At 35.8% G+C, this 12951-nt stretch overlaps 1 protein-coding gene across 2 annotated transcripts in view; it reads left to right on the top strand.

Annotated features, from left to right (window-relative positions):
* RASA1 (RAS p21 protein activator 1) overlaps positions 1 to 12951 on the top strand; it is a 122082-nt gene that overhangs the window by 85258 nt on the left and 23873 nt on the right. For both annotated transcript variants that reach the window (XM_045074441.1, XM_004759119.3), the window contains exons 10-11: positions 4820 to 4940; positions 6092 to 6248. In XM_045074441.1, coding sequence (XP_044930376.1) covers positions 4820 to 4940; positions 6092 to 6248 — 278 coding nt within the window. The remainder of the gene's footprint in view (positions 1 to 4819; positions 4941 to 6091; positions 6249 to 12951) is intronic.

Raw genomic sequence — 12951 nt, 5'->3', positions numbered from 1 at the left:
AGAGGCAGGCAGACAGAGAGAGAGGGAAGCAGGCTCCCTGCAGAGCAGAGAGCCTGATGCGGGACTGGATCCCAGGACTCTGAGATCATGACCTGAGCCAAAGGCAGCGGCTTAACCCACTGAGTCTTCTAGAAGCACTGCTCAGGGTCATTTTATTAGGGGTCGGAGGTACCTTTACCCACTGTGTCCTACTGCTGTATCCTGAATTCTAATTCATATTGGCTTTTGTTGATTTTGTTTCAGAAGTCTACACATTTTATTTGTCTACAAATTAAGTCCTACATTTTCCCATCTTGAAATTGTGCTTAGAATTTTTAATTTAAGGTTTTTAAGAAAAACTTACTTTTTAGAATAAAAACTCTTAGCACAGTAAGTGGTATTTGACATTTAAACTTTCATACTTAAGTTATAAGATTGTTTTAAGAAGTACTTCAAATACATAGTCTGCTGCACTCCCGTGTTGCAGTCTCATAATTCAGCAAACCCCAAATTGTTGTCATTTGCAAAAGTGCCAACTAATGCCTTAAATACTTCAGAAATACTGATGCCAATTAGAAAGCAATTTGATTACTACATAAAAACCATTAAATCTATTTCAAGTCTATTAATTAGGGCCTGGCATAAAAAAGTAGGTTACCATAGGAGTTTGGGAATCCTGATACTTACCTATCCTTCCCAGCAGGATACTAGGACAGAAAAGAAAGTATAATAATAACCTTTTATTAATGGAAAAACTTATTAGCTCACTCCCCCTGGGGTGACTCTGCATACCTTCACTCAGAGTAGGATTCTGGAATGGAAAGAGCAGTCTTAGGTACTTCCTTTGTCCTAGGTGCTTACTTTGTAGAGCTAATCCTTCTCAAGACAGACATTAGAAGAGAAGGAGCCTTTTGAAACAATGCAGCCCACAATAAAATAGGCAACATTTTTTAAGCAGTGTGCTTTAGGCACTGTTCTTACTAGTTTATTTAATTTTCAACAACTTGATGAGGTTTCTACTGTATGATAGGGAAATTGAGAGTGGAGGGGGTAAGGACTTAGGGCATCGAGTCGTCCTTGACTCTTCTTTCTCTCCTATGCTTTGTATCCATACTGTTGGGAATGTCATACTGCCTCTGCTTTCCAAACAAATGTAGCACGTGACCACCGTCAGAATCTGACTTTGGTCTACCTCTTTCCACCTTTGCCCCTTATGCTGCACAACAGCAGTCTGAGAGATCCATTTAAAATGTAAGTCACATCATTTCACTCCTCTCTTTAATACTTGTACCTGTTCTACATTTCATTCAGAGTGAAAGCCAAAGTCCTTACAGTGGCCTCTCAAACCATAGATGTCATCTCATTGGTCCTCTGAACTCCTCTTTCTACCATCCTTCTCTTTGATTTGTCTCCACTCATAACTGCTTTTGGTTTTTTTTTTTTTCTTTTTTTTTTTTTTAATGTGCTAGTTTCTCTCATGCTTTAGGATCTTTGTTTTACCTGTTGACTCTGCCCAAAATGATTTTTTTCTCCAATATCCACTTGTCTCATTCTCTTACTTCTTTTGCTCAGAAACTAGCTTCACAATGAGATTGATCCATATACCTTATTTAATACTTCTACTTGCCCTACCATTGGTAAAGCACTTACCATTTCTTAATATACAGTGTGATTTATGTATTATGTTTATTATCTTTCCCTCATTAGAATGTAAGTTCTTTGAGGATACGGATCTTTGATTTGCACATTGATGTTATCTCCAGAACTAGTACAGACCCTGGCACTCAACACATTATTGAGTTAAATGGGTAGAGAGTAGGCCCTAAAGCCTTCCCTTTGTCATCCAGTGATTTAGTGGAGTTTGGAAAGTGAAGTTCTGTCCTTGGTCATAGTTTCTTCTAATATATTGGAATCCTTTAGAGGTTGTAGGTAAGTATATCAGCCCTACTCTAATATAATCTAGAAAAGAGCTTTGGAGATCATCCTGAAATCAGATATTTAAATCCACATATTAGTCTAGTTGTATCTTAAAGAGCAAACCACAAATATGCCCCGTTCTGTAGCTAATACTAAATATTATCATCATTATTATTAATTTTGAAGATTTTATTTATTTGAGAGAGAGAGAGAGAGAGAGAGAGCATGAGCTGGGGGAAGACGGAAGGAGAGGGAGAGGCGGACTCCCTGCTGAGCAGAGAGCCCAGTATGGGATTATGACCTGAGCTGAAGGGAGAAGCTTAACTGAGCTACCCAGGTGCCCCTAAAAATTATCATCATTGAATAAAAGACTGTTAAGTACAAATCTATGTAACCAGGAAAGCAGTCATTACTGTTTATCATCTGGGTCCAGTGTATCCTTTTAAATTTTTTATTCTTCAGTCTTTTTATGAATAATCCTTAGAAGTAGGAATAACGGTATAGTCCAAAAAGGCCATTAGAAAATTTAATAAGAATTTAAACATAGGAAACTGAAATGTTTTCCCATATTCCTTGGTTATAAAGGCTTGAAATAAGCAGTTGTTAATCCACTGTCATACATGATACCATTTTGTAAATCCTAATTCCAGATTTCTGATACATCTCTAATTAATTCTTGCTGTATAATTACTCTGGTTATTCTTCCCACATTTTCATTATCAGAATACAGTAGTGATTCCAGATGTAAATATCTCTCCACTGGGTTTTAGTTTATGATTCTTGCTTTTTGTTCATGTACTTGAATTATCGAATGGAATAATTTTGGAAACTTGGATGGCTTATTATTTTTTTAGGAGGGTACTGTCTTCTTTGCTTCATAAGGGTAAAATATTTTTCTGTGTAGATTTTTAAACATCAGTTACAGTGATAAATGTGGTGAATTTTGAAATTTCTATGTTTCTTTCTACAGCCTTTGAATACAAAGTACCTTTTGTCCACTTACAGATCATATTAAGTGAATCTTGGTACACAAACATAAAAATTTAAAGAACCCTTATTTCTTTTTAGCAAAACAGGACAGCCTAGATTCTTATCACAAAATATCACATGATGACATCCTTGCTGTTAAATGACTGACTAGACAGAAACACAATACATATTCCCCTCCTCTCCCTCCCTGCTAGAAATACATCGTTTACTCAGTGTTTCTTGAGTTTGAGGGAACTCTAAGGATACTGTCATTTGAAGAATTGTAGTCTGAGATTTTTGCTTATCAAAAATGAATTTTACCATCACAGTAGATCACAAAGTGCTGTTGCCTCTTTGTATTCATCTTTTGATTCTTTTAATAATTGTCAAACATCTTCTATGTCAATTTTTTTCTCTTTGATATTAGTGGAAAATCAAAGGTTCTGGGCTGTGCTCAATGAAAACTAATAAAAAGATAACAGGTGGGCTTTTTACACTCTTTTGAAAGATGCTGCAACACTTGGTAACACAGTTAAAAAAAACAAACACAAACCAACAAAGTATGATGCAATGGAGATAGTGTATTTCATTCTTGCATCATCCTGTAACGGTTGGCAAACTTTTCTTTTAAGGGCAAGATAATAAATATTTTAGGGTTTGCAGGCCTTCAGTCTCCATCTCAGCTGCTGAGCTCTGCCTTTGTACTGAGAAAGCAACCATAGACAAAATATAAAGCAACGAGTGTGGGTTTTCGATTAAATTTTATGTCCAACAGCAGTCAGTAGGCTGGATTTGGCACCTGCACCATGGCTTGCCTATCCCTGCTCTTTAGCATACTTGAGAAGTAATTGTTGAATAATGATGAAAATTGTTCCTAGGATGATGAAATAACAGAATGTTTTAAGATAGAGGAAAAAATACAATTTTTGAAAATCTCATATCTTAGATTTATAAGAGGATCAGATGGACCTATGAAGTCTCTAAGAAAACAGTCATAAAATATTAATCCTAGCAAAGAGTAAGAACTGCTCAAAAAAGAAACTAGGAAACTGAAATTGAATCCAGTGGATCCCCGTGGTAATACTGATGACTGATTTATTTTGAAAAGATCATTATTAAGATACTCTTCTCTGTAGATTCTTCCTGACATCAGAATTCTTTTTGTTACTTGGGAGGATTTAGCAGTTAAGAGACACGCTTCCATTCCTAAAGTCAGAGTTACATAAAACCATGGAATAAAGACCACAATGTTACGGGAAGGTAAGGTTAGGGGTACAACACTCAAGAACTGCATCAGTAACATATAAAGATAAGAACCTAATAAAATGTAGGCTAGTTTTTATATGTGTTAAATGGTTAAGAAATCTTTAACTACTACAATAAATATGGGCCTTGACCTTGTAAAAGACCTGAAGTTTACCTGTCAAAGAGGCTGTCAGAAGGGTTGTGATTATTGTAAAGTGGTAGAAAGATTATTTGAAATCAGATGGTATTGTAATACCCTGTGTGGATGGATGGGTGGGTGTGGCATATAACACTTAGTGGGTGGAGAGGGTTGTGAGGTACAAGAGATGTGTTTTGTATATTCTTATGCATCTCATATCAGCTGCGTGCAATTTTCTGCATTCACCTAGTGCTTCTCACAGACACAACTGTGCCTAAGCAAATAGGAATTGGTTTTATGTTTGAACTGGTTCCCAGTTTATCAGTTCTCTTGGGACCAATTCATGTTGTCCATGTTATTTGCTATAACACAAGGCAACATAACAAAACTGTATTTTTGAGACTTTCTTTGAGAAGCAAAGGATCTCTTAACATACGTATTTTAGAATTTAGCCTTAAAAACTTTATTTAAATGTTCTAGACAGACACACAACCTGGCTTTTAATTGGTAATTTAGATTTTATTTCCATCAAGAATTCATGAAATAATTTTAATATTTTTAAAAATTCAGGATCAAGAACAAGTACTCAATGATACAGTGGATGGCAAGGAAATTTATAATACAATTCGTCGAAAAACAAAGGATGCATTTTATAAAAATATTGTTAAAAAAGGTTATCTTCTAAAAAAGGGTAAGTATTATCTTGAAAGATTCAATTTCAGTATTTTCCACTAATATTTAGTAACTGACCCTTGTTTAAAGCTTTTGTAGCTAAGCATCCTTCAAAATCTATTCTAGGATAAAGAAAGAAGATGTGTGTACACACACACACACACACACACACACACATGCGTACACATATACACACACAACAGTGGAATACTGCTCAGCCATCAGAAAATGAAATCCTGCCATTTGAAACAATATGGATAGAACTAGAGGGTATTATACTAAGCAAAATATATCAAAGATAATTATATATGATCTATTTCATGTGTGGAATTTAAGGAACAAAACAGGATCATAGAAGAAGAAAGGAAAAAACAAAGCAAGATGAAATCAGAGAGGGAGACAAACCGTAAGAGACTCTTACTCATAGGAAACAAACTGAGGGTTGCTGGGAAGGAGAGACGCCAGGGGGATGGGGTAACTGGGTGATGGACATTAAGGAGGGCACGTGATAAAATGAGCACTGGGTATTATATAAGATTGATGAGTCAATAACCTCTGCCTCTGAAACTAATAATACATGTTAATGAATTGAGTTTAAATTTTTAAAAATGTGGAGTCTGGGTATATTAAGCCCACATTTTCAAGCAGAGTTTAATGACACAAGCTTACATATTTCCAGTTTCTCTTTCATTCTTGAGGTCAGGTTATTTCATTCTTTGCCCACTCTCTCCCTGATACTTCATTATTACTATTTTTTTTAAAAGAGAGACTTCTAATGACACTTGTCACATTATTGTTTAGATGTTTCTGTTTTATAGATTTGCCTCAGATTAACATTAAGAAATGATAGGAGGTTGGTTGGTAGGGTGTGGGGTAGAAGAGTATTTTCTTAAAATTAAAAAAAAATTACTCCTAAGCAGGAATTTTAAAGATTTTTATCTTGATGAAACTTGGAAAGATACAGTTATGGTACTGTTGTCAATTTACTCTGTGATTCATTAAAATAAGCAGTGTAAGAAAAGGCACGTTTTTACAGATAAATATTATAGGCATTTTCTCATTTTGTATGGACTGGTATGTTACTGACTATGTGTGTGTATACACACGCAGACATGGCTTTATAATTTATTATTTGGCTAATGGAAAGCACCCTTTTTTATTTTTTAACAGGCAAAGGAAAACGGTGGAAAAACTTATATTTTATCTTAGAGGGCAGTGATGCCCAACTTATTTATTTTGAAAGTGAAAAACGAGCTACCAAACCAAAAGGATTAATAGATCTCAGTGTATGTTCTGTCTATGTTGTTCATGATAGTCTCTTTGGCAGGTAAGAAATTGGTTTCCTATTTCTTTTGGGATTGTTTTAATAATAAAATAGTATGGATGTGTTCAGATAATTTTTAAAGCATCGCCACTGGATTTTTGAGAGTCCTAAAACCATCTGAAAATGTCAGATTTACTTTCTAGGGTAATATCTGTCTTCCTTATTTATTTTACACTAACCAGTGCGTGAAATTCCACTTTGGTATTATGTAGAAATCTTTGGAATGACATTTCTTGTAGTGAAACATGACCTATATATCGCATGTTTCCTCTCTCCTTTACCAGCAATCTTTTGAGTGACTGACTTTGAGTCTTGTCCTCTTTCCCATTTTATCACATTCTCTCTTAATTCATTGCATCTCATAGTACTGAGTTCACTCAGTTGTATTACTAATTTGATAGGTCGTTTCCTCAAAACATTTGACCTTAAGAATTCTAATGTAAAAAATAATTGCTTCAGTAGGAAAAGGGGAGTGTTTCAGATTTGGAGTTGAAACATTTTTCTTACATTAATTTCAAAGTTTTTCAAAAAATAAATATAAATATATAAGCTAAAGGGGAATCCTGACTGTCACAAGACACACCCAACTCTTGATTACTTCTCATTTTGTGATCAGAAACAAGGCCTTTCTTTACCTTTCACTATTAGTATTATTAATAATCCATTCTAGAGTCCTTTTAGATAAATTGACCATTTTTATTACATACTGGTATTAATAAAACACAGATTTTTTTTTTTTTTACAACTGTTTCTCTGCTGCAGGATGGCATTTCTGCTAAGCAAATTCAGCTTTATCCTGTTTAAGTTCGGGAAAGTTTAAAACAAATAGCTGTAGGAACATACTACAACCTTGTCATTTCTTTTCTCCAGACTGTGTTTAGGATATCGCATTAGTGTCACTCGTAATTTTAATAGTCAGTTTTTTAAATGGTTATGGTTTGAGAAATGCTGAATTGAACACATAATTTATCCTTAAAGCATGACTTTTTGAATTTCTGCCAGTGTTTATATTCTGAATCACTAAGAGGGAATTATTATATGAAGTATTTCATGAATCTTTGACCTTGATAACTCTCCCCATCCCCCCCTTTTTTTTTTTCAAACACTTCCTAATATCTCATAAAAACAGCTGTTCCAAAAAACAAGCAAAAATTTTTTGGATAATATAGGATTTCCTAAATTTTGTTTTTCCTTCCTTAACAATATGAGACTCTTGGCCTTCGGGTGTGGTTTGATCAGACCTCTGGCTGCTTTTCATTTCATCTTTCTGCTCTACCTGCCTTTGTGTTTACTGAATTATTCCTCACAAAACAGCTTCTTTCATGGTAGCAAAGTGGCATAAATACCCAGAGAAGGAAAAAGTAAGCATTGCCTCCAGTAATGATTAAAAATCCTGAGAATGCACTATTGAGCCACCTCTCAATCAATGTGTAGTTGTAGTTTCCCTCAAGTAGCAAAGGTGGGGTTCCCTTCATAAATGGAGGCCATTGGGTGCCCAAGCCCTTTTGAAGATGATCCCACTGAAATAGTAAGGCTGCTTTGTACCCTCTGTACGAGAGGGAAGTGGATGCTGGGGAGACAACCACACTGTTCACCACCAAACATGGTTTATTTGTACTTTGAATAGCTGTACGGGGAAGAGATTTTTGGGAACAAGCTTATTGAATTAAGTAGTATGAAATAGGTGGTTCTTAAGTTGAATCTTGGAAGATGGGTCTAAATTCATTTAGATAACTGTATCAGAGCTTTCCCACCGCGTGCCATGAATAGGTTATGGGTGTCTGTTGAGAGATTGGTGGTTATAAAAATGTTAGTATAATAAAAATATTAAATGTTTGAGATTTCAACATTTCATATTATAAAATATGTAAGGGAGATCTTCAAAAAATGTAACTTCAGATTTTTTTAAGATATTTAGATTTTTTTCTTCCATTGTTACTTCGTTGATTGGCTTTAATGTATAGTTATTTCCCCACCATCAAGGACAATTTGGTGATTAAAGCTGGAAAGTCACTAAAATGACAAGATAAAAACAGTAACCTTCATTTAAAAAATTCAACCTATTAGGCCACTTAAGAACTGTATTGGGATAACTAAATCCAGTAAATCTTCTTTTCCTCAGCCTAAATATTTTGCATAGAAGTTGAATAAATCAGTGATGCCAGGCACATTGTGTTGGCACCATATTACTGAAGAACTAAGTTTTAAATAAAAGTCCCTCCACCCCGTATTCCCCTCCCAATCCCCTCCTTTCCATAGATCTGTTCTACAGTGTCAGATTCTACTTGGGAAGTTTGCTAGGAGATCTTGGAATTAATAGCTAAAGCTAAAGCCAGGATGCTTCACACAGAGTTGGAGAATTTGCTTGTTTAATCAGTCTGCATGGAAATTGCCAATTGTATGTTTGAAGCCAAAAAGCAAAAGAAAGAGAAGAGGTACTATTTTCAAAGAGTATTAGATTGTGTTCAGATAGTACTATGAGTAAATGCATTGGTGAAACAAATGATAGGCTATGTACAGAGCCAGAGATTACATTTTCACTGTATATCGATGAGTCTGCAAACATTAGAGAAGTGCTTGGAAGTAAATTGTTGGTCATTCAAAGAAGTACCAAAGGAAATTATTAAAGTATTCAAAGCAGTAAATGAATCCTTTGAAACAAAGAAGATACTGTAGAAATAGTATTTAAGTTGATGATGAATGAAGAAGCTTCATGATAGAAAATTTAAAGGTTTTACGTCAGAAATTCATTCTGGAAAATAAAGCAATACAGAGAGACCTTTACATGTAAAAGTCTGTAGACCAGAATTCCACGTGAAATATTACAAAATAGATTCTACTAAACTGCAAGCTGCTTCAGCTGCTCGTTTTCAGTTTTATGGGAGAAAATGGGATCAGAATGCCCCTGTACTGTTCTGTGATACCAGAGTCTGTAAGTCGTCCAGAAGCAGAGTTTTGCCGAAGTTTACAATCTAAATGAAACAATACTGCTTGGTGATTGATTCATGCTTTGCAGATTAAAGAATGGGTGAACTTCTCCGAATTAGAATGCAAAAATAGATTAATGTGCTCTGATAGTTTATGGATTCAAAGCAGAAATTCAGCTTTGAAAAATCAGGTTAAAAATGATTCCCTGGTGATATGTAAAATTTGAATAACAAGAATCTTAAAAGCATTATTAGGACTAATAAAAGTACATCTGGGTAAATTTGGGTGGGGGAAAAAGCTATAACATTATTTATGACATACTTTCTATGAATAGGCATGAGTGGACCAAAAATCAGTTTGCAGTATCACAAAGAAAGGTCACTGTTACCCTAGCCAATGAAAGAAAATGACTGCTAGAGTTAAAGGTCAGGTCTTTTAATGCAGTTTAAAGAGATCAAATTATTCCTATTATGGTTAACATCAAGAAAGGAGTTTCAGGCAGCAGAAAAGCAGTAAATGCACATTTACCATTTGCTATGGGAACACAGTTTGCTTCTTGGGCAGTTTCTTGTTGAGGGTGGCTTTTAAGACTCTGGTATTGTATTTAATGATACCAAGTCTAAACCTGGTATGAAAAAGTTGTGTTCATGGGAACTAAGGTACAAGTCTTTCATTTTAAAGAACTGAGTGTTTTCCAAAGTATACTAGTTTACTGTCATCAGCTGTGTTTTTGAGAGCCTTACTATGAAAAAGAGTTGGGGAGTACAAAGAAAGAGTGGATCCCAAGAAAAACAGCATCAGCAAAGTATGTTTCAAGGAAATGAACAGACACCTGTACCAGATAGGACTGGTGAAAAATAGGATGGGATTAAATTATGTATCATAGAATGCAAATATCACAGTACTAATGGTGAAATTGTGGATGAATGCAGTTATCTTTTTCTTTGAAATATATGACTGGCGCTGAATATTTATTGCTTTGTATATGCATAGAACCCAATACACTGACTGACCTGCATTTGAATGAAATGTTATGTGAAAGTTAGCAACTCCTTGCAACAGAGGTGAATAGCATGCTTGCTCTGGCCACGGTGAACAAACGTTTGGATAGCTTTGCTCATTTGCCTGTGTTCTTTAAGGCTTTAGTTGCGCAGCTATGCAGTTTCTCCAAATTTTCAGTATTGAGGTCGCTAAGCACTTTATTTCTTTATACTAAACTTATGACTTTTAATATTGCTTTACTTTAAATATATTAATTTCAGAAGCACAGGTTGAAAGATATTTCAGTGATAGGAGTTACTGTAGTGAGTATTTATGTGGGAATGTTTACATCTTTTCATGGGCTGAATCTTTCATTGTGGCAATATTTATTATTTTCATTTAGAACTGTTTTCACTGGGAATTAAATTTTAGGTTGGCAATTATTTTCTTCCAGTGTTTCAAGATTGATATATTTATGAGCAAGAGACTGAGAAATTGAGTAGAGGGAGGGGCAGAGGAAGAAGCAGGCTTTCTGCTGAGCAGGGAGCCCGGTTCAGGGCTCCATCCCAGGACCATGGATCATGACCCGAGTCTAAGGCAGATGCTTAACCGGCTGAGCCACCCAGGCACCCTTCTTCAGCATTTTAAAGAACGTTCTCTGCCTTCCAGTCTTTTGTTTTGGATTATTCTCTTTTACAGATAATACATCTTTTTTTCTCTTTGAGGTGTATTGTATTTCATCTTTCTCTGGTTGCTTTGAGATTTTTCTTTAGATTTTCAGCAGTTAAACAAAAATATGCCTACAGTAAATTTTCTTTAAAAACTTTATCCTAATATTTGCAGAGCTGCTTCAGTTTGATACTCGATGTTGTTTGTGAGTTTCAGAGAAGTCTTGGTTACTATCTCTTTAAACAGTAGTTCTGCCACATTTTCTTTCATCTTCTGTGATTCATGTTACCTGTTATATCTTTTTTAAAGATTCACTTAGAGCGCGGGTAGGGGCAGAAGGAGAGCGAGATAGAGAATCTCAAGCAGATTTCCTGGCTGAGTGCAGAGCACGGCACAGGGCTTGATATCATGACCTGAGCCAGGATCCAGAGTTGGGTGCTTCACCAACTGAGCACCCAGGTACCCCAGCATGTTATCTCTTTTACTAGGCCCCATGTGCCTATTATATAGCTTTCTATGTTTTTTATATATTTTTTTCCCTTTATGTGGGAAAGAGCTTTATGTGCTCTAGGCTAGATACTCTGATTTGTCTTCCATTCCATCCAGTCAAATGCATTTCTTGAAGCCTTAATTGTATTAATTACATTTTTCAATTTAGAGTTTCCATTTGGTTCTTCTATAGATACAGTTAGCTGGCTTCAAAATTCACTAGTTTACCTGTTTTCTTAAGCCTTTTAATTACAGTTATTTGAAAGTTGTTCCTAATGATACAGCTGTATCTGGATTATATATAAGTCTTTCCTTTTCCTCTGTTTTCCTTGATTGGCTTTTCAGTCATTTGAGTATGATTCCTGTTGTATCTACTTTAGTTTGAATGGTGGACGTTGTGTATGAAAAACTGTAGAAGCTATGGATAATGTTATTGCTTCCAAAAAGGACTGTTCTTCTGCCAGATAAGTCCCTCAGGGATCAAATGGACATATTGGTGAAGGCTGTTCTATTTATCTGGTTTGCTCTTATTTTGAAGGCATGGGTAGGGGTCTCAGATGAAAGCCTTCTCTTTTAAAGGCCCTAAAGTCATTTGTCTCTCCTCTGGGTATGAAACTGCTGAATGTGATGGTTGGTTTTTGGACCTCTTAGATGCTGTTTCCTTCTGCTAAGATTTCTCAGCTTCCTGCCCTGCGCAGTTTAGGAATTGGCAAGTGCCTTGAAAGAAAAAGCTGTGAAGTTCAGGCTCATTTACTCTGATCTTGACCTCCCAAATCTGAGTTGCTCTCGTTTTCCAGTGATTTTGAACAGTTGTTTTTTTGTTTTATTTATATTTTATGGAGCTGGGAAGGCCAGTCTGATTCAAGCCACTTTCAGAAGCTGAAGTTTCCAATTTGTACTTGTATTCTTTTATAGCATTCTCAAAGCATGAAAGGGTAGATTTTTTTTTTTTTAATAAACATATAATATATTTTTATCCCCAGGGGTACAGGTCTGTGAATTGCCAGGTTTACACACTTCACAGCACTCACCATAGCACATACCCTCCCCAATGTCCATAACCCCACTCCCCTTCTCCCAACCCCCCTCCCCCCAGCAACCCTCAGTCTGTTTTGTGAGATTAAGAGTCACTTATGGTTTGTCTCCCTCCCAATCCTATCTTGTTTCATTTATTCTTTTCCTATGCCCTTAACCCCCCATGTTGCATGTCCACTTCCTCATATCAGGGAGATCATATGATAGTTGTCTTTCTCTGATTGACTTATTTTGCTAAGCATGATACCCTCTAGTTCCATCCACATCATCGCAAATAGCAAGATTTCATTTCTTTTGATGGCTGCATAGTAGTCCATTGTGTATATATACCACCTCTTTATCCATTCATCTGTTGATGGACATCTAGGTTCTTTCCATAGTTTGGCTCTTGCAGACATTGCTGCTATAAACATTCGGGTGCACGTGCCTCTTTGGATCACTACGTTTGTATCTTTAGGGTAAATACCCAGTAGTGCAATTGCTGGGTCATAGGGTAGTTCTATTTTCAACATTTTGAAGAACCTCCATGCTGTTTTCCAGAGTGGTTGCACCAGCTTGCATTCCCACCAACAGTGTAGGAGGGTTCCCTGAAAGGGTAGTTTTT

The sequence above is a fragment of the Mustela putorius genome, unplaced genomic scaffold (assembly GCF_011764305.1).
Source record: "Mustela putorius furo isolate JIRA1106 unplaced genomic scaffold, ASM1176430v1.1 tig00537350_pilon_pilon_pilon, whole genome shotgun sequence".
Taxonomy (NCBI): Eukaryota; Metazoa; Chordata; class Mammalia; order Carnivora; family Mustelidae; genus Mustela; species Mustela putorius.
This window is presented reverse-complemented; position numbering and strand designations above follow the sequence as displayed.